General features: G+C 37.9%; 1 protein-coding gene across 2 annotated transcripts in view; it reads left to right on the top strand.

Annotated features, from left to right (window-relative positions):
• PDE6C (phosphodiesterase 6C) overlaps positions 1–21249 on the top strand; it is a 51115-nt gene extending 29866 nt beyond the window's left edge. Inside the window, exons 15-22 of one of the 2 annotated variants that reach the window (XM_087432286.1) lie at positions 3353–3440; positions 14054–14154; positions 15956–16078; positions 16164–16227; positions 18134–18208; positions 18324–18407; positions 18776–18932; positions 21184–21249. In XM_087432286.1, the coding sequence (XP_087288412.1) occupies positions 3353–3440; positions 14054–14154; positions 15956–16078; positions 16164–16227; positions 18134–18208; positions 18324–18407; positions 18776–18932; positions 21184–21245 (754 nt within the window). In that variant the 3' untranslated portion in view covers positions 21246–21249. The remainder of the gene's footprint in view (positions 1–3352; positions 3441–14053; positions 14155–15955; positions 16079–16163; positions 16228–18133; positions 18209–18323; positions 18408–18775; positions 18933–21183) is intronic. The other variant, XM_004427848.3, reaches the window with a different exon arrangement.
• The last annotated feature ends 1711 nt before the right edge of the window (positions 21250–22960 follow it).

The raw sequence follows: 22960 nt of genomic DNA on the forward strand, positions 1-22960 counted from the left end.
TGAGCCGGCCCTGCCTCTTAATATCGCTGCCATCTTCCTCTCTTGTCCCAAGAAAGGGCAGTAATAAGGGTGCAGGCTCTCAGCTCAGACAGATTTGAGTTTGCTGGGTTCACAAGTTATTTAAACTATCTAAGCTTCGATTTCCTCATCTGGAAAATAAGAATTATAGTAATGGTATCTAACAGGCAAGGCCATTGTATAGATTAAATGAGGTCATGCATATAAGGCACTCTGCTCATGGTAGGCTCTTGGCAGTTAACAAATATTAGGCATTATTATCATTACTGTTATTATGTCATTGGCGGTCTTCAAAATTCATCAGCAATGCCCATGGCCAGCCTAGCTGCCTGATAATGGTTTTTAAGATGCTCTGTCTGCCTTAGCCACACTCTATCCTCATCTCTGTCACACAACCTACCCCTCTCTGGAGGTAGTGAGGTGTTTTAGAGAGATTGAGCTTCTAGAGTCTGGGTTTGTGGGGTCCAACTACTTCCCGGTTGAGGGATCTTGGGAAAATCACTTAGTCTATTTGAGATTCAGTTTCTTGACTGTAAATTGGCTACAATATCAGCCTCTGAAAGACTGTTGTGAGAATCAAATGAAATCATATACGTGATACTACGTAGTAGGTGCTCAAGAAAAATTTATTCAATGAATGAAAAGAGCTTTGTGAGCAGTGGATTCTCACCTTCAGCAACTCTATCTGCCAGGCTTTGTCTTGAAGAGGATCTCCACTCTGGCTTTGGGCAAGGGACGTCTTTGTCTTGGGAGGTTCCAGCCCATGCTGGCCATTCCGCACTCTTGAACACAAGTCTCCTGACAGTCGTTGAGTTCTCTTCCTCCCTCCTAATCAGTAGTGCATTAGCCAATTCAGTTCCAAAGGAACTAACATTTATTGAGCATCTATTGTGTGCTAAAGACCAGGCTAAGAACTTGGTACCCATCACTTCATTTAATCCTCACAGCACTCCCACATGGGAGGAACTATTATCCCTTGCTTTTACTGATGGAGAAACAAGCTCAAAAACGTGAAGTCCACCTTGCCTTAGACTAAAAGAAGTAGCCGAGTTGGATGTGGCATCTCACCTCCAGGTTTGATGCAGCCACATCCCAGACTTCTGCTTTGGCCTGGCATTTGGAGCCTGTGTGGGTCCCTCCATTCATCAGTGATGGGCATACTGACCTTCTACCACCATTTCTGTCTGTAAACTGCACAGCAGGAACATGTAGTGATGGCTTCATTCTTTTACAGGTTTATAGATCTCTTTGTTCCTTTCATCCCCTTTTTCTCATTTAGTTTTTCAGTTCTCCTGTCTTTCAGTCTCCTTTACTCTCCTCCATCTTGTCTCTGAAGAAATGCAATTATCAGAAAAAAATCTGAGGAACTGTAGAATTTATCTCATCTCCCCATCCAGTGTAATCCTCTCCTCTACCGTATTCCCTCCTGTGTCCTCTAGTCTATTCGATTATCTTCCATAGTGGAGAATCCACTTGCTCACAAGGCAGGCCATTCTATTTTTAGATAATTCTAATGGTTGCATGTTCTTCAAGCTATTGAACAGAAATTGGTCTCCCTATAACTTCTGTTTGTCCTAGTTCAGGTCTTTGGAGCTGCCAGGATGCGTATAATTTTTCATCCATAGGCTATTCCTTCATATATTAAAGAGAATTATCATTACCCCCTGCCCTTTTCCTGGTTGAACACACCAACTTGTTTTAACTATTTCTTATATAACAATTTCCATACATATAATTTTGTTTGTTATTCTTCTCTGTACCCACTCTAGTGTTTTTATGTCATTCCTAAATGCAGGTCTTGGGTGTGACACAATAATGCAGACATGATCTGAAGTACTTTATATTTAATCCTAATTAAATTTCATCTTCTTAATTTGATTCTTTATTCCACTCTTAACAGAAATAGCCTTTTAAATCACACTCTGTTAGTCAATGGATTCATTATTTTTTTCAGTTTTTTATCATCTGAAAATTAGATAGTCATGATTTCCATCAATATTCATTTAAAATCTATAAAATTGTGCATCAGGACAAAACTGGATTTAGCTTTATTCATTTTTTAAAAATCTCCAGTGCTGACACAGAGTTGATATTTGAATATGTGTTAAAATTATGATCAATTATAATATTGATCAAACATAGTCTAATTGTTCCCTAACTGGAGTATTTGGTTTACCAGACCTTTTAGTGACCTGTTCATGACTCCTCCCCTCCTTAAAGTTCTTATTAAAAATGCAGATTCCTGGGCCTGAACCCCAGAAAGGCCAGTCAGTAAGTGTGAAATGAAGCCCAGGATCTCCCCAGCCTGCCCACTCGCCCTGTGAACTCGATATTTCTGACAATGTTCCTCCCCTCCTTAAAGTAAAGAAATAAAAGGAAACTTCTCTGCTAAGGCTGCCACCCATATTTCTGATTTCTTCCTTCCTTAAAATTATTTATTCCATATTTCCATAACAAAGTCTTCACATCATCTATGTAGACCTTCGGCCTCATCCTCTCTCCATCTTTTCTTCTTTTCACCTTATTTTCAATGTTGTTTCCCCTTCCTCAGACAGGAAGAACTGAAGAAAGGGTGCCAAAGACTGAGGTCCCCACTTTCATAAAGCTGTGACCTAATGTTTAACAAATGGAAAATTTAAGTTTAAATTTCTGTTCCTGTCTTGGAGGAGGAAAGCAATGTTACTTTATCATCATTTTCATTTTGGTTTCTGGAAATTTTTTTTTTTTTTTATCATTTTATTTATTTATTTTTCCCCCAAAGCCCCCGTAGATAGTTGTATGTCATAGCTGCACATCCTTTTAGTTGCTGTATGTGGGACGTGGCCTCAGCACGGCCGGAGAAGTGGTGCCTCGGTGCGCGCCCGGGATCCGAACCCGGGCCACCAGCAGCGGAGCGCGTGCACTTAACCGCCAAGCCACGGGGCCGGCCCACGGAAATTCTTAATAAACGCTTTCTATGCAAAGAAACATAGGGCTTCAACAGGTTTGCTACATGGTCTGTGAGTCATAGTCCCCCCACCATAAGCTCCAGGGAACTTAAAGACTTTAGATGCAGGGCATGAAGCAAACTTCCTAGTTTAAAGAATTCAATCATTTTATGCATTCAACAAATTAGGGACTTTTTTAAGGATTTTTTTTTAAAGAGCATATTCTCATCTTCTAAACCTAAAAAATCTTTTCCAATATGTTACTTTTGACCATTTCACAGGCATTAGGGGAGAGGGAGGAGAGGGAATAAATGAGAAAAATCCTCAGATAGTAAAGATTCTATATTGTATGGACTTATGTGTAATCTTTAAACAGCTAAAATTATGGCAAATCCTTTTCCTCTTAGATCCACATCTCCATTAGCAAGGCTTCATGGATCTTCCATTTTGGAGAGGCACCACCTGGAGTACAGTAAGACTCTACTGCAGGATGAGGTACGTGAGCCTCTCTCCAGGCCAGCTCACAAGCTCTGGATCAAAGTGCTAACCCACAGAAAATGCTTAGAAGGAGGATGGCCTTGAGTTATGGCGGTTGACAGTGTGTACCCTTATTGAAGTCAATTGAGAGAAATTGCTATACTGAAACAGTATAATTTTGAACAAGCAAGTTGGAAGTAGCTGAGATAGAGAAAAGAGCCGTGGAAAGTCATAGAATCTCTGTGGGTCTGTGGAGAAAGAAGAAAAAACTTAAGGTGGATGTGAGAGAGCTCTGTGCACCCTAAAGTATGTATGAATGTAGAGGGGAAAGGAGGCTACATAACCAATGATTTTCTTATTCATGGGGCCCACGCCGTAAGGCATTGTCCATATCTTTGAGAAAGTCAAGCTTTGGTAGTGGAGGTAGGCATGAAATTGGGATATAAGACAGAATTGGACAGCTGCCATCAGAGAAGCACTAAGTAAAGCTCGGAGAGTTCTGGAGGGAGATGCTGCATTCAGAAGTGGGCAGAGCATAGGGTAGCGGAGGGCTAGGATCCAGGATGGCTTTATGCAGGAAGTGGCTTGCGCTTGGTCTTGAATTCACTTAGCATGTACTGCTTACATTCCATAGAAGGTAGTCATTCTTCTTCCCTATCGATTTTATTTGAGGGTATATAGGCTTTCGGAAAAGTTGTGGATATAATCTAGTTATACTTTTAAAAAATCTCTTGAGAAAGTTCCAAACCAAAAATGATTAAAATGAGTCATTGTTAGATGGAGGACAACACTATTTTGTCATTACAGAGAACTTGTTTAGAATCACATGTGCTAATTAGGATAAACAAGCCCTCTGGAGAGTGGAGCTTTTCTCAGTTTCTAGAATAATCCTTTTATTAAAAGACTCAGAGGAGAGACTACACAGAAACATGTCCAAGTTTAGAGACAACATTACATTCTTCTAGGTAATGAAAAGCTAAGTGGGAAAACTTGTAAGGCAGAGTGATCAGGCAGAAAAGTGGAAAAAGAAAAAGAAGTACTTGAGTGTTTTTAATAGCCTGTGATTGAGGCTGTGCCCAGACACGGGGACCCAGACCAACTGCGTCAGACACATGGATTTCACAGGGCGGGTGGGCAGGCTGTTAAAAACAGACCCTGGGCTTCATTTCACACTTAGCTGACTGGGCTCTCTGGGGTTTGGGCCCAGGAATCTGATTTTTAATAAGAACTTTAATAATTCTGATGTATAGCCAGAACTTTTCCCTGCAGTCGGATTCACACCATAACAATGATGATGATATCTGTTTTATGAAAATTAGAAGAAGTAGACTTGAAAGAAGATAAGAGTAAATTGTTATTATCCAACTTGTTATGAGTCTTTGTTTTACCGGTTGGGACAATCTTATGTTTTTGAGTGAGAATTTTCTATACATCCCAGTGATTATGTGATACTAAAGGCAAGTAGTGTCAAATATAATTTATTATTTAATTTTACATTTACTTACTAAAGGAAAATATATTTTAAAACTACAGTTAAATATTGAAATGCTTAACATTGGAAGGCTCCTAGTGTCTCTTATGTTTTTCCTTCTGGGATTTGAGAGTTTATAATAGAGTTATGGTTTTCCATCTTAATTTTTTTTAAATGTTATTTACTCTGCAGTCTGAAGTGGTTTTGATGGCTTTATAAAGACGTATTGTTCTTTCTAAAAAGGAATATTGCATCTCGGTAATCCATGCTACCTTGGCGAGGACTTGTCTACAATGCTATTCAACCTGCTAATTGCAGACTTTTAAGGCCTGTAAATAGTGTCTCCAGGCAATGCAATTATAGAGCTTCTTATGAGCAGGCCACTTGAACACTGAAAAAACTGAAATTTTTAGCCATCAGATGTTCTTTTTACATTTTTGGAAGACAATCTAGTTCTTTTATTTATTTTTTGTATAAAGAAAATATTTACATTTAAAAAAACTTTAATTTTTTTAAATAAGAGAAATTCTTAGGATTTACCTAGCAATTTTGGCAGTTTGTGGGCATGACTCAGACATTTTGTTTGCATATTATAAGGCTTTGACCTCAAGTGTCCTTATATCGCAGCAGAGCTGGAGTCACTGCTTTGAGGATTAAACTACCTGGATTCTAACCAGACAGAAAACAACCCTTTAACCTGTGAACAGATGGAAAACCCTTGTTAGTCAAATTTGTAAGAGTGTAAATTTTAATGCTATAATGTACCGTAGAAATGACAAAATAAATTGCTCAGCATAAATAACAGAACCCGTTTATTATTCAAGACACTTCTTTATGAAGGTCACGAAAATTTTATGTTTTGTCATACCAACTCCATCTTATAAAAAGAAGGCATGAAGAAGAAATTTAATATCTTGTGTATGGTCACGAGTGAGCCAGGAACGTGTTGGCAATGTTCCCTTAGGGGCGTGGCGGGTACCACCCCGAAGACTAGAACCGCCTGTGCTTTCTCTGGCCTCACCTCACCTGAGAGCCCTAATCAGAATGAATTAGAGCCATTTCTGCCTATTTTCGTGTGCTACACAGAATTTATATTTTTATTGCCATTTTAATAGTAGGGGGAGAACAAAAATAGACTCTTTCTGTGAGCAAGTGAAACCAGCTGAGCAAGTGGGCACCCAGATGGAACGGGGCTGGGACAGGGGCCTCCTCTCCTGCTCTGGTGCACCTGTCTCTACATCATATTTTCAGCACAAACCTCAGGAAAACAAATGGAATATTATATACTTCTATATTTTTTAATTAATGACAACAATTTTTGTAAAAATTATACATACCCACGATAAAAATTCAAGCAGTAGGAACAATTTCAAAGACAAATATAAAAAAATCACTTCAAATCCTATCACTCAGAAACAGAGGGCCGGCCCCGTGGCTTGGCGGTTAAGTGTGCGTGCTCTGCTGCTGGCGGCCCGGGTTCGGATCCCGGGCGCGCACCAACGCACTGCTTCTCCGGCCATGCTGAGGCTGCGTCCCAAGTACAGCAACTAGAAGGATGTGCAGCTGTGACATACAACTATCTACTGGGGCTTTGGGGGAAAAAATAAATAAAAAAAAAGAAACAGATACTTCATTAACCTTTGATGAACTTCATTGCAGCCACCCTGTGAATATATACAGGCAGGATGGAGAGAAACTATTTTAGAAAAATGGGATCATACTATCCAAGCTATTTTTTTAAGTCAGAGTTATGTTTTTTTAATCAACTTTATTGAAGTATAATACGTGTACAATAAACTGCATCCCTTTACTGTGTACAATTCTATGAGTTGTTAGTTTTATACATCTGGAAAAGCACCACCACAATCAAGATACAGAATGTTTCTATCACCCCAAATGATTCCTCGTGCCCCTTTGCAGTCCATGCCTCTCTCTGTTCCCAGCCCTAAGCAACCATTGAAATGCTCTTAGTCACTATAGATTAGTTTGAATTTTCTAAATTTTACATAAAGACAATCCTACAATAAATACTCTTCCATGCTGCCTTCTTTCATGTTGTGTAATAGTTTTGAGATTTGTCTGTGTTGTTGTATATATCAGTGATTCATTCCTTTTCATTGCTGAGTAGTATTCCATTTATCTTAAAATATATGTAATTTTTACTTGAATTTAGCAGAAGAAACATTTTGGAAATAGAAGGAATTGCAGAACTTCAGGTAACTGTCTTTATCACAAGGGATATTAGTTCTTAAAGAGCCCTCTAAAATGAATAACAAAGGACTATGAGAAATTATGAAAAACTATAGCTGAACATTTAAACATTTGATATTTTTAGACTGTATATGTTGACTTTACACTATCTAACTCCCTGCTTTGAAACATGAAACAATTAGAATGCTTTTACTTCTTCTCACATCTCCACCTCTGTTTTGTAAGGTATTTATAATCATTAGTATTTCTTACCATTACCAGTATTTATAAAATTCACATTTTGCTCTGTAATTTCCACAATTGTTTATTCCTAATTCTACTTTTAAATGGGCCCAATACTTATCATTAGTCCTTTTATCACGGCTTCTCCACTCCTGTGTATTTTATTTTGATTCACATCTCGATTGGCTAGATTTTTGTCATCTGATAGTTTTTCCAGGAGAGGCTAATCTAAGTACATGATTAAGAATATCTGTTACATTTGTTTTTGAAGGTCAGCTTGGCAGGATGTAAAGGTTTTGGGTCATACTTTCTTTTTCTCAGAAATAGGAGGACATTGTTCCAATGTCTTCTGGCATTAATGGGTATATACGGGCAGTCTGATTTTCTCCCTAGCATGTATTGCTTTTCTGCATGGATGCTCATATGATTCTTTATTCTTCACATTTTAGTAACTTCACCTGAATGCCTTCATGTTGATCGTTCCGCTTTGATTTTTTTCCTGATTATGGGTGACACTTGTGATCCATAGATTCTTTTTTTTTTTTTTAATTTCAGGAAAGTTTTCTTTCATTGTATCTTTAAACATTTTTCTAATAGATTGGGAACATCAATTATGTATATGTTGAATCTCCTTTGCCCTTCATATCTATTTTATTCTTTATGCCATTTTTATATATTTCTTCTTTTCCATTTTGTTTTGTTTAATTTCTTCAATCTTATGGACTATGTCTCCCAAAATTTCAGTTGTTTATTCTGAGTAGCTTTTAATGTGAATTTCATCAATTATAATGCTTTTATTTTCAGTTTCATTTTTTTTTCATTCTAGTACTGAGCTTCACTAGTTCATTTTTTATTTTACTATTTTTATCCGACAATATCCTCTTTGAATTCTTGAGTTTTTGAGACAATGCAGAAGTATTGGTGTGAATTTTTCACATTTCATTGGATATTTCCTTTGATATGTTTTTCATCTGCCTTTTATTTGTGTTCCTTTCTTCCTTTGTTTTTTCTTAAAGTTTGGAGTGGGGAGTGTGTGTGTATGAATACACTACATTTGTTTATTCAGTCAACTAGGGAAAGACATTTTCTGGTTCAGGGCTATTATGTATAGTGCTGCTATGACTATCTAGTACGTGTCTTTTCATGAACACATGCATGCATTTCTGCCATATTCTTGGGAATAGAATTGCTTGGCCATAGGTATGCATATATTCAGCTTTAGTGGATACTGACAAACAGTTTTCCACATGGTTGTACTAACGTATGTTCCTATCAACAGTTAGTTCCAGTTGCTCTACATCCTCTCTAAAACTTGGTACCTTCCATCTTTCTCATTTTAGTCATTAGGGAATGCAGTGATATTGCATCAAATTTAACCTGTATCAAATCAAATAGCATTGATCAATACATAAGCGCTATAGTTCATATGTTTATTGGCCTTTTGATATTCTCTTTTTTGGGTGGCTTGACTTTGCTTTCAACTTAACTTGTAGGAATTCTTTATATATTCTGGTTTACATATCTTTTGTTGGATATGTGTATTGCAAATATCTTCTCTCTCTGAGTTGCCTTTTTACCCACTTAACGGTGGATTTTGGTGAACAGAAGTTCTTAATTTTAATATAGTCCATTTGATCAACTTGTTTAAGACTAGCTCTTTTTTTTCCCTCTTAAAAAATCTTTGCTACTCGAGGTCACAAAGATATTTTTCTGTAAAAGCAGTATTGTTCCACCTTTCTCATTTAGATCCACAATCCTTTTACAATTTATCTTTATACATGGTGTGAGATAGAGATCAAAATAACATTTTTCTTTCCGTGTGGACCCAGCATCATTTATTTAAAAGGCCACTCTTGGGCCGACCCTGTGGCTTAGCAGTTAAGTGTGCGCGCTCCGCTACTGGCGGCCCAGGTTCGGATCCCGGGCGCGCACCAACGCACCGCTTCTCCGGCCATGCTGAGGCCATGTCCCACATACAGCAACTAGAAGGATGTGCAGCTATGACATACAACTATCGACTGGGGCTTTGGGGAAAAAAAGGAGGAGGATTGGCAATAGATGTTAGCTCAGAGCCGGTCTTCCTCAGCAAAAAGAGGAGGATTAGCATGGATGTTAGCTCAGGGCTGATATTCCTCACACACACACACACACACACAAAAAGGCCACTCTTTTTCCACTACACTTCAGTGCTACTTTTGTCATAAATCAGGTAACTATGGGTGTGACTCTGTTTCTGCACTCTCCGTTCTGTTCCACTGATCAGTTTGTTTCTCCTTTGTCAATACTGTTATCTTATTGCTATAGCTTTGTAATAAGTCTTAATGTCTTATAGTATAAATTCTCCAGCTTTGCTCTCCTTCAAGATGGCCTCGGCTTTTATTAACCTGCGTTGGCTTTTATTAACTCTTTGCACTTCCATATGAATTTTAAAATCAGTTTGTCAGTTTACAAACATACACACACACACACAAACCTGTTGGTATTTTGGTTGGAATTGCATGAGTCTATAGATTCTTTTGTGTTCTTGTGGTGTTTTGCAGAGGTTTTAGCTGTTCCCTTTTGAAAATTACTCGTCCCTTAATGGAACCAGCTATCTGCTGAAGAATACCGTGGGAGAAGGGCAGGAATGAGCTGAGGAAACCCTGAGCTTCCTGTTTATTATCTCAAACACTCTCTCCCAATTCTATTTCTTTTGTCTGGGGAGCACACCTCTTTGATTTTGGCTTTCCAGAAGCTGTCAACGCTCATGTTGAGCAAAGCCCACGAAGCTACGGGCTCTCTGTGTTGGGATCTGGCCATTGCTGCCTGCCTGCCTTCCCTCCCTCCTTGTCACCCGCGGGCTTCTCTTGGGCCTAGGAGACCAAGTGGTGGTTGTCAATACAAATGTCTATCAGCGTAGCTTTTCCATCAGCTCCTCCTCTGCTGCTGTTCTGTGGTGTCAAACTGGGTCCTCAAGGGACATCCTTACTTCCCCGTGTGCTGTCCACATCCTAAGACCTCTTGGTCTAACTGAAAGATCACTTTGGCCTTTGCTTACTTAAAAAAAAATTTGCATGCGTGTGTATGTGTTTAAAAGAAATCCTCAATTTTGTCCAAAAAGGATTTAATGGAGCTTCCAAAAATACATAAAACATTAAAGAAAAAGAAAACAAGGGCTAATGGAAAAATAAGATGAAATATGGTAAATTCCCAAAATGTGCCAAAAATGTGTATAGTGGGGTAAAAACATTTATTAGACACGGGCCTCAAATTTAGTCAAGAGCTTTCTAGCAACTAATACAAAACAAAAGCAGGGTCTTTTATGTGACTCCTTATCCATAGCTTAAAAAGAAACCACTTAGAAGCTCTTCTTTTAAGAACCTTAGCTGTGAAAGGAAGAAAAGAGAACATATAAATAAATATAGAATTAAGAAAGGGTTTTTCAATTAGGAGACTTGTACGTGTTTTTAGACCAAAGTGAAAATGAGTGATAAAAAAAGGTAAGAGTGAAATTCAGGTATATTGTGCTATCAACAAAGGAAGCAGTACTGAAAAGGTGAATGTACACTGTTTTCCTAATTTTACCAATTTTAAAGGTATGTCATTATTCATCTTTTTTTTTGTTTTTGTGAGGACGATCAGCCCTGAGCTAACATCTGCCAATCCTCCTCTCTTTTTTGCTGAGGAAGACTGGCCCTGGGCTAACATCTGTGCCCATCTTCCTCCACTTTATATGGGACGCCGCCACAGCATGGCTTGACAAGCGGTGCGTCAGTGCGCGCCTGGGCTCCAAACCTGCAAACCCTCAGGCCGCTGAAGTGGAGCACGCGCACTTAACCGCTGTGCCACCAGGTGGACCCCGGTTTATTCATCTTTTTTTAAATCCAATATTGATTTACTTTGTAAAGTGAAAGACCTTTTGACAATCTGTCAGTTTTAATACAGTTGTTTTATTATTTTGGATTGGAAAAAGGTATGACTTGGGAGTAAAAAAGTATTAGTCATTTTTATTTTTATATCTCTATATATAGCTTTTTCTCTCTGACACACATATATTTAGCAAATAGCAACAGGTATCCAGGTTTACAAATATAAGCAACATGCATTAAAATAACTGGTGCATAAAAAAATAAGTATTGATTTATTTGATCAATGGTTGTAGATTATGTACTCTGTACAATCTGACACTTGCTAGAGGCAAGGTCTATCCTAAGGGATTATTTATTTAAATTCAGCAGCCTGTTTTGCCGCCCTCCCCTCTGTTTTTATTTGGTTCTTTTTTATAAACTTTTTATTTTTTTAAATTACACATATTTAAGGTGTACAACATGATGTTTTGATACGCAAATACATAGTGAAATGATTACTACAGTCAAGCTAATTAACAAATCCATCTCCTCACATTGTTACCTTTTTCTGTTTGTGTGTTGAGAACACCTGAGATCTACTCTTAGCAAATTTTCAGAATACAAGTATTAAAATGACTTCATGTGCTATTAATATTAATTTGTCTAGAAGTTTAAGGCATTTCCACACGTACCCCCCACTTTTTCCCCTAGTGCTGTCATCAAGGATGACTTGAAGCATTACTGGATCTACAAAGTATATGTGTTGAATCACATAATACTCATTACTTTTGGAACATAACAATGTACATCAGTGGACAAGGCAGTTACTCACTGATGTAAATATGCTACTTGGTCACCACCAGTCCAAAGGAAGGCCACCATTGTACCACAATCAGGGGCAGGTTAAGTGGGATTAAAATTGCAAATGCCTCACTTACTCTTCCTTCTTCCTGGCCAATCCAGCCCCGGTTGAAAATAACCTGTATCCAGATTTGGTTCACAGATTATGCCTAAGGGGCTGCTGTGAAGTGTCTCAAGAAGGAAATTGGGTTTGATCTAGACAAGCTTTCTTTTTATTTTAATTTGGAGTGTTCAACAGCCATTTTTTTTCATTCTATCCATCTAAAAAGACTAACTATAGTTGCTGTTATGAACCCATTACTTTGTTTATTTATTTTGGCAAGAAAGATTAGCCTGAGCTAACATCTGTCACCAATCCTCCTCTTTCTGCTGAGGAAGATTCGTCCTGAGCTAACATCTGCACCCATCTTCCTCTATTTTATACTAGGGATGCCACCATAGCATGGCTTGATAAGCAGTGCGTAGGTCTGCGCCTGGGATCCAAACCTGTGAACCTCAGGCCGCCGAAGCGCAGAGCACGAACTTAACCACTACACCACAGGGCCGGCCCCTGAACTAAAAATATCACAGCTTCCCTTTCTATTATTTATATCAGCTGTGTAAAATACCATCTTTCTTGTCCTGTTGTTTAAAAAGTTGTTAAAAAAAGATGACTTAAATGGAGGTTTGTATAATATATAGTATGGCATCTAAAACTTGAGTTCTTGTCCATTTCTTCCTTTCTAATATTTCAGTCTCCTGGAATGACAGAGAGCCATATTTGGTCTTGGGTTTGCAATTCTATTTTAACCTGGAGCTAGCCTCAAAACTTTATATAACAATAATAACGACACAGCGATAATTAAATTTCCTAGCAATTTATAGTTTTGAAATGCATTCCCAGTTATCGTCTCATTTGAGTCAACATTCCACAAATATTTAATGGTCATAGACTAAGCGCTAGGCAGTTAGCAGGGCAGCTGTTATGATCCCCATCTGAGAAAACAAATACTCATAGATGTTAAGTGATGTGTCCAGGATTATTCAACTACCAAGTGGTGACACTGGGAACTGAACTTGGGCTCCTCATTGAGAGGCAGTGTAGTGCCGTTGCTGTATTGGCTTAGACACCAACTCTGCCGTGTACTAGCTGTTTAACCTTGAGCAAGTTACTTAACCTCTCTGTGCTGTGGCTTGTTGTGAGGTTAAGAGTATTCATAAAGCGCTTAGAACAGTGCCTAGTAAGTAGTAAGCATTATGTGAATGTTTGCTATTATTATTTAGTGCTTAGTCCAGTATTCTTTTCTACATTTTGCTGCCTCTATCTCTACATAGGTTAATAGACTATTTCTTTTTTCTTTCCAGTGGAATTTTTCTGTATTTCATAACTGTCAAGCTCATTTGGAAAAACACTATACATCTGTCCTTTGGCCTGTATGCCTAAAATGGTCTATTTGAAATATCAGACCTTTTAAAAACCACTCCCAGATTTAGACTCTCATTTTCTAGACCACTAAGAAATGAAGCTGACCCATATGTGAAGAGATTATTAGTGGGCAACTCTTTGAAGAAACGTCTGGTTAAGTCTTTGTAAAATATAATTGCAAGAAAACATTTAAGAACAACTTGGAAGGATTTCATCATTTCTTCCTATGTACACATGAGTACTAGTGTAATTTGCAGGTTCTAAAAGTTTTCCAACGGTTTCTATAATTGCTCTGAAATTATCTGGTGGATGATTCAACATGTCTAACAATCTATTGTTATTTTTTTAAATGGTCCTGGAAGAAAACACTTTTATTTACTCCAAAAGCCTATACATTGATTACATGAATATTTGCTAATAGTATCTCTTTTTATAGTTTAAATTACCTTACTCAAAGTACAGTAGAGAGGTAACTTAACCCAAGAGAGAAAACTGAAAGCAAAAAAAAGTGAGAAAGACCTAGTTTTTCTTCTCTCTGTATTAGAATAATCTTTATTTTGTTAAGCATAGTTTGGTTTGTTTGTTGAATCCAAGGCAAATTAATGATTGCACTTTGTGAATTTTCATCTTACAGAGTTTAAACATCTTCCAGAACCTAAATAAACGCCAGTTTGAAACAGTTATTCATTTGTTTGAAGTTGCAATAATAGCAACTGACCTGGCTTTATATTTCAAGTAAGTACAGAACTCCCTTATACTTTGTGTGGTTCTGCCTTCCATAAACGATCCATTGCATTACAGTTAAAAGGCATTTATTCATTTTCCTTTTGGATTATCAATAGAATACCCTCAAGATGCTTGATAGTGAATTTACTAGACATCTGGAAACATATTTTAAAAAGCGAAGCCCCCTAATATTATTTAGTTTGTTATCTGAAGAAGTTTGAATTGAAGAATATGCAGCGAGTTGGTGCATTGTCAGAAGAGTGACGCCACAAAACCACACAAGGGGGCTATTTGTCCTGGTGAATTCATCGTGGTTCAGAGGCTCGTATTTAGAGTTGCAGACTCAGATACTTGATCCTGCCAGAATCTGGAGCTGAAAAATCTTGGTGATACTGATGCACGTTAACCAAACTCACAAAATTCTGAGTTATATACAGCAGAGCGCCAGCCTATTTATAATACTAATAATTACCAAGGAGACCAGATACTCCAAGCTTCTGTACATTTTCTTGTCAGTGAACTATAAAGTTGCTTGCTGAAAATAGATTAGAACAGGGTGAACTAGTTATAGGATCCAAATATTTAATGACCTGGATGGGCAGTATCAAATTGTGCCTCTCTGATCCTTCTTAAATAAAAATTTAATTATTACATACTTCAAACATGAAGACAGATACTTAGAATAATATAATTGATATCCAAATATCCATAACCCAGATTCAACAAATGCTAAGATTTTGCCACATCTGTCTTAAGTCCCTCTTTATTGTAAGAAAGATTGGTCCTGAGCTAACATCTGTGCCCATCCTAAGGAGGAAAAAAGTGATGCAATTGAGGCATCCCATCCCCGCCACCATGAAAAATCCCTTTTTCTCCCGCACAGATGTCACCGTCCTCACGTTGATGTGTGTTCATTCTTTCGACCCATGTGTTTGTATGGTACTACATGTGTTTTAAAATTTTCCATAAATGGTATCAGACTATACATACCTTTCTGCAACTTGCTTTTTTCACGCAATGTTATGTTTTAAAGATTTACCTTGGTGGTAAATGGAGATCCAGTTCACTCATTTTAACTGTACATTCAACTGTATGATTATACCATAATTAACTTAGCCATTCTTCTATTCATGGACATTTAGATTATTTCCAATTTTTCTTCATTGCCTACAATACTGCATTGTCTATCCTTGTATATATATATGAGAGTTTCTCTAAAGTACATACCCAGAAATGGGATTGCAGTAGGGTTTGCATATCTTCCATTTTATACCACATAGCAAAACTGCACTCCTGACTGGTTGTGCCAATTTAAACTCCCAGCAGCAGTGTTCACATTCCTGTTATCCTGTATCTAGATTACTCTTGATCTGGGCACATTTAAATCTATTTATTTATTTTGTTAATCTGAGTATGAGATGTTATCTTGTTGTTGTTCAAATTTGTATTTTCTTGTTTACCAGTGAGATTGAGCATCTTTTCATATATCTTGGGTTCTAATTTTTTTTTTGTTTTAGGCATTATAATATCTTATCACAGCCTGTGGCCTTTATATTATGACCTCTTTTGTCATATGTAACTTTTAATTTTGCTGTATCCAACCTTATCAATTTTTTCCCTTTATGACTTGTGCGTTGTCTGTCTTAAACCCTTTCTATCCAAGGTTACCCAGTCATTCCCTCTTCTCCTATCCCCTGACCCCTTAGATCCACTATGTGGATTTGATGCAAAGCGAGAACATGAAATCTGAAGAGCACATATTAAAGATAGCTTTTTATCTCGGGTTTTATATGCTAAAATTGTTGCACAGCTGTATCTTTTTTAGGAAGAGAACCATGTTTCAAAAGATTGTTGATGCTTGTGAAAAAATGGAAACTGAAGACGAGGCCATCAAATACGTAACCATTGACCCAACCAAAAAAGAGATTATCATGTGAGTAGTCAGAATTTTATTCCTCTTCTGGCAAAAATAACTCATTTCAGATTTCTATTTTAACAATTTTTGTTTTCTTCCAAAGGGCAATGATGATGACGGCGTGTGACTTGTCAGCTATAACCAAGCCCTGGGAGGTACAAAGTCAGGCAAGTACAGTTATGTGTCCTTTTCTGTCACACTCTCAGGTACTGTCTAGGTCCCATGGAAAAGTGAACATGAAGGTATCTGGCAACCTCAGAATTTTATTATTACTATCAATTATATGGCTATGTATTTTGTAAGCAACTATCTTTCATTACCCTGGACTTGTCGACAACTCTCAAACAATTGGTTTATAATTTAAAAGAAGAAAAAAGGAATTTGAGAAGTTAAGACAAAAATAAAATGTTCCCTGTTGGGTTTCTGCTAATGAAGAAAGGCAAATAGCTTTCGAGAGCTCACAAACATCAATAAGATAAAAAGTCATTTGGTGATGCCCCACAACAGGCCAATAGAAGGAACCTTGGAAAAAAATGCTTTCTGGAAAGAATTCCTTATCATTGAACAGGCTGTAAAAAGTTTATATAAAATTATTTAGGGAATGTCTGAGTTTTTAATAGAGGAGATAAATCAGCACAAGACAAGGATGAATCATTAGTGCTTTCCTCCATCAAGGGTGGTTTTGCTCCTACCATCTCTGCGTCAGTGTGCTGTCAGTTATCAGGAGGCACCGGCTGTGAGTTCAGGATGCCCTCCCAGGGAGTTCTTCCCCAACCTTGGGGAGTGAGAGTGGGCAGCCACTAGTTTACCACTTGATTTCTTACTAATTGGATGAAAGAGGCTTCTCCTTTTCCCTCAGTAACTTCTAGGGATAACCCTAAGCAGAAGAGAGGCCAGAATTGACTGGCTTCAACTATGAATGTGAGTTGTATCTGTAAAGACAGAATAATTAGAACCATCAAGGCCAAAACCAAACATGTGCTGCTTTCACTTGACATGCCTGCTCTTCCTCCTCTAGTCTTTACACAATCACTCAAGCCAGAAACCTGAGGTCTTGCTTGAGTCCGTCTCCCCCATTTCAAAGCCAGTCCTGTCCCTCACCCTCGCTACCACCTTAGTTCAGGCTTTCCTCCTCTTTCATCACAGCTGTGGTGGCAGCCTCCTAAGTGATCCTCTCTCACCATTATCTCCCCAACCTTCCTCTGAACTGCTGCTGGGACTGTTTATAAATAGAGCTCTGCTCAGCCACTCCACCACTAAAAAGCCTTCTAAACTCCCCATTGCTGGAGGTTTTCAACCTTTCTTTAAATGAAGAAAAGCCCATTTTTCCCCTACAAGAAGTTGCACAAAGATCACTTTATAAAAGAGAAAAGAGCAAAATTACTTCAGCTTGTATCTCTCTTGGCCTCCACCCTCTTGGGCTACTAGTGCACTCTAGAGGAACCCTAGGGCTCAAGGAAGGAGAACCACTGGCCTAGACAATCAAGTTCAAACTTCCCAGCAAAGCTCACATGACCTGTCACTACCTGTCCTTCTCACCCTCTCTGGTTTATTTCCCATCACTCTCTCCCATGTCACTACCTCACACTCTAGGCTCCTATTATCATCTCTTATCCTGACTCCATTCTCCTTGATCCGTAGCACTTCATACTATTACTGTTACAGCACTTACATTGTTTACATGACTGTCTTCACTAGACTGAGAGCATCTTAAAAAAAAGGCCACATCTTATTCCTCTTGGCAAGCCTGGCTCACGCCAGTGTAAGGCAGCTAGCAGATGTTCAATAAACTTGATAGATATTGGGTTTTTTAAAACTATACAAATTAACCCTCAAATATCCTCATGCTGTAATCACATAAAGTTGTGTTCTAATCTGTGTGTGCATGCGCACATGCAGATATATGGATGGTCCCCGACTTAATGATGGTTCCACTTTACAATGGTGTGAAAGCAACACACATCCAGTAGAAACCGTACTATAAACTGTATCCTTACATGTCACTCATAGTAATAAAATGCCTATTCTCTCTTAATAAGTCACTTTCATGAACCAAGTCTTTCTCATTTGCAGGTAGCACTTATGGTTGCAAATGAATTTTGGGAACAAGGAGATCTGGAGAGAACAGTGCTGCAGCAACAACCGATTGTAAAAACCTTGAGATAAAAATGCACTACTTTTTACAAATTATCACTACAGATCAGTCTATTTTGTTCACTGAATCTTAGAAATCTATCTTTAAAGGATTTGTTTCTCTTTCTAGCCTATGATGGACAGAAACAAAAAAGATGAACTACCTAAACTTCAAGTTGGATTTATTGATTTTGTTTGTACTTTCGTATATAAGGTAAGTAAAGCAATTGATATTGGAGTGAAGTATATAATCATCTGGATGGGGATTTTTCTTTCAAACTGCAACCAGAATCAAAAAGTCACCCACATGGAAAGCCATTAGGGGTGTCCTTGTTTCTCCAAAGTAGTTTGAGATATTCCCTAATCTCTCATTCAGGGGTAGAATAAGGTGAAGGAACTCAGATGTGAGCAAACAGAACAGACTTACTTAGGCCAGCAGGAAAGTTCCCAAGGCACAGAGTGAAGCTCATTTCAGCAGCTCTGAGCACTGTAACAATTCCTTACATCTCCTTCTATACATATGAAAAGTATTGAAAATCAATGATATGATTTAAGTAGTTTCTGACCTAAGGTTCTCTGTAGGAGTTCTCAAGGTTTCACAAAGAAATCACACCTATGCTGAGTGGTCTTGAGAATAACAGAGTGGAATGGAAATCCCTAGCTGATGAGTATGATGCAAAGATGAAGGTAATTGAAGAGGAGATGAAAAAGCAGGAAGAAGGAAATGCGATCGAAAAAGGTTAGATGGAATCTTGTTTTTGCTTCTTGTAAAGTAGCCAGAAGTTGGGCTGAGCTTAATTTCACATCACAATAGCATAAAAAGTGAATGCAAACTGGAAACGTGCAGTACTGCACACAGACTGGTAATTATAAGAAGCTGATTAGTGGTTTTCATGTTTTTTTCCCCCAAACAAGATCTTATGTATAGTTCCAGATGCAATTGACTGGTCCAGTTGAAGCAGAGGTTGGGGTTAGGCTACTTCATCCACCTAGAAGGTGGTTCCTGGGATACCTCTGCAGAATACTGAGTTTTTAGAAATAGTATGAAAACCACAGAATCAGTGGGATCAGGTTAGGTGAGAAAACAATTTTAGTCCTAACATTATGCATTAGCTGTGAGACTTTGGACAACTTGCTTAACCTCTCTGAACTCAATATTCCTCTCTACATAATGAGGTTTTACAGATCTCCAGCCTCACTTCCAGACTTCAGGAAGCCCTACATGTAAAGTGAAGCTATCCAGCTGAAAGGGGTGACATGACTGGTACTCCCAGACTGTGCTCGTGCCTCAGATGGCTCCACACAGTGCTGTTTTTCCCGATGAACTATCTACTCCTAAAGTCTGTTAGGTTTAACATTATCTTCAGAAAGCCTCTGTTAAGATGCTTAGAATCAAATATTAGTTCATCCGATGACTCAAATGTCATCTTGAAAGTGGAATGCTAATGTCATGACTTCCTATTTTGTCTTGAGAGTTCAGCACTCAAAAGGTTTTTTTAAGAAATTCTCGTTGTTTAACAAAGAAATCATCTCGATCTGGAAAGGCCTTGTAGCACAGAAGATACAACATTCCTTGTAGATGGTTCTATTGTGTTTAGTGGTATTTTAAAAAATTCAGAGAGGGAGAAAGTATTTTGCTTAGAAGGTTAAGGATGTCCTTCAACACGATGAAAATACAAGTTTCTGACTCCTTGATATCCATTCACTTCTGTATTTGTTGAGTGTCTATTCTGTACAAGGCCCTGTGTTAGACAAGCCCTGGGAAAAGATGGGGTCCTTAACTACAGAGCTTACCATCTGGTAGGGGAGCTAGACATGAAACCAATAAATGACGAATTGATTATTTAACTATCACTATCAGAGAAAGCATGAGGTGTGTACCTGGGGCATTGGGGAAGGCTCACCTAAAGAGGGAGGCTTATGCTAAACTCTGAAGACAGGAGGCTTTGCCTAAGAGAGGAGGAGGGGTTGGAGAGGAAGGGAAAGAACAGAACATGCACAAAGGCCTTGAAGTGGACATAGCTTGGTACAGTTGAAGAACTTAAAAACTGGTATAGTTGGAGTCTAGAGAGCAAGGAGGCAAAGTACCAGACGACGCTGGTAATGCTGGCAGCTCTGCCAGATAGGATGTTGCCTTGAAGGCCTTGCTAAGGATTTGTCCTCCAGAAGAGCAAGGGGAAATCATTAACGGGATTTAAACAGGAAAGTGATAAGACCTGGGTTGCACTTCAAAAAGATAACAAAAGTGGTAATTTTTACTGAGCAAGTGAAAAGCAAAGGTATTTATTAGTACAATTAAATTTATTCTTTATCTCAATTTTCTGATGAACAGGGTATCAGGTCCTTTGAGTGGCTCCTGACATTTGCTTTTAATCTTCAGTATATTGGATACAGATCTTCTGTACTTCATTTGCATAAAAAATACTTCTGAATTTTTTTTCCTACTACACTGAAAACTCTCTGTAAACTAGGAACATTATTTTGTATTTGTGCCTGGCACAAAGCAACAACTCAGATTCCCAGACTGTGTAGTTCAGTGGCTCTCTTAAGAAACAGATGTTAACAGGCTAATCACTTATTAGATTCTGTTTTTTTTTTAAAGTTTTATTTATTTATTTTATCCCCCAAAGCCCCAGTAGATAGTTGTGTCATAGTTGCACATCCTTCTAGTTGCTGTATGTGGGACGCGGCCTCAGCATGGCCAGAGAAGCGGTGCATCAGTGTGCACCCAGGATCCGAACCTGGGCCACCAGCAGCAGAGCGCACGCACCTAACCGCTGAACCACAGGGCCGGCCCTAGATTCTGTTTTTTAAATGGACCAATTCTGAATATGAATTCAAGTTTTTAAATGGTGAAACCCTTAGTACTTGCTATATGTTAAAACTATTAATTAGGCTATAAAGTTGATACTAACATCATGAGAGTATTAGAATAAAAACACTACATATCCACTGACTCCGAGTAATCCTGCTTTTCTCCTTTTTACTAGTTGCAGAAGATTCGGGAAGTGGTGGTGATGACAAAAAGTCCAAAACATGTCTAATGTTGTAATAGTCCAACTGGTCGAAATTTCTAATATTGTATCTACTGAAGAAAAACAGAAAACATTCAAAAGAACATCTGCAAATTGCATTCAGCAAACCATCCACTAACAGAGTAAGAGGACCTTCAGAAAAGCTACCCTTGTGACAACCAAGAGAAAATATACCACTAGCCTGAAAACCCTGAGGGTAAAATAAAGTTCAACAAAAGTGCAAAATAAGATGAAAGTAAGTGCATTTTTTTGTGCCAATTTGTTTTAAATTAAAAATATAAAATCCTAAAATTAGTCACCAATTCTTTTTTTAAAAGTTCTTGTTAATTGTATCCATTTTCTAGGGCTACTATAACAAAATACCACAGACTGAGTGACTTAAACAACAGAAATTTATTTTCTCACAATTCTGGAGGCTAGAAGTCCAAGACCAAGGTGTTGGCAGGGTTGGTTTCTTCTGAGACCTCTCTTTTTGGCTTGCAGATGGCCACCTTCTCCCTGTGTCTTCACACGGTTTTCCCTCTTGTGTGTCTGTGTCCTAATCTCCTCTTCTTATGAGGACACAGTCCTACTGGATTAAGGCCACACTCATATGACCTCATTTTACCTTAATTACCTCTTTAAACACCCTATCTCCAAATAGTCACATTCTGAGGTACTGGGGGTTTGAATTTCAACATATGAATTTGAGGGGGGACACAATTCAGCCCATAGCATTAATAATTGTGATTCATACCTCAAATCCCTTACTAAACCAAAAATCTCTCATCAACATATCTGAATGTCAGAGTAAATACAGTAGAGAATGTATAATGTATGTAAATATATAGCAAAACAAAGAAAAAGGATGTCAAATACAATTCCATCTGAAATGCTTATGATCTCTTTTCTCTACTTTTCATCCTTGATAATGGAAGGGTGAAAACCACACCACTTTTGGCAGCTTATAAACTATGTCTTTGTCCTATGCCCATCCCTCTCCCCAGGTCTGAAATCAATTACTTCACATGTAACTAAGAATATTTTTTTATGTTCAGAACTATTCTTCTCATTGAAAGAATTATGAATTTATAAGACACTACCTGGATAATCCTAATGCAAGTTAAATCAGCTAATAAATAGTACGCAATATTAAGAAGCACGTAATTTGATTATGCGAGAACTTGACTATCAAAAGCAATTTTGAAGGACTTCAACAGAGGTTACTTTTAAAAAAATGATTACTAGAACTACCTACCAGGCATTCTAACTATTGACTTGTCAAGAGAAACTAAAGACAATTAACTACTTCTACTACATGGTGCATGTCTGAACATCAGAGAAATTTAAGATTTCTTCCTTTACTTCTCTATAATCATAGACCAAATTAAAAAACAGACCAAATAATAGTAATTATGCCACAGATTTTGCCGTAGATTTTCTTGTCAAAAGATACCTATATTATAATGAATCAAAGTGACGATCTATGAACCTCAAATGCTTTGTTATACAGGAGATATTGTTCAATTTTAGCAGCCAAGAAATAAATCACCATTTGTTATATTTTGACAAGTAAGTTAGTACTTCGAATCATAAGACTGCTCCTCTCATGTTAGAATGTAAGGTCCATAAGAGGAGAGACTTTTTGTCTATTTTTGTCTGTTTTTCTCATAGCTCTATCCTGGCACTTAGAGTAGTGCCTGGTACGAGGTAGGTGCTCAGTAAGTATGAATGAATAGTACTTTGAATCAAT

This window comes from Ceratotherium simum, chromosome 6 (assembly GCF_057802395.1).
Source record: "Ceratotherium simum simum isolate JZ-2026a chromosome 6, ASM5780239v1, whole genome shotgun sequence".
Classification (NCBI taxonomy): Eukaryota; Metazoa; Chordata; class Mammalia; order Perissodactyla; family Rhinocerotidae; genus Ceratotherium; species Ceratotherium simum.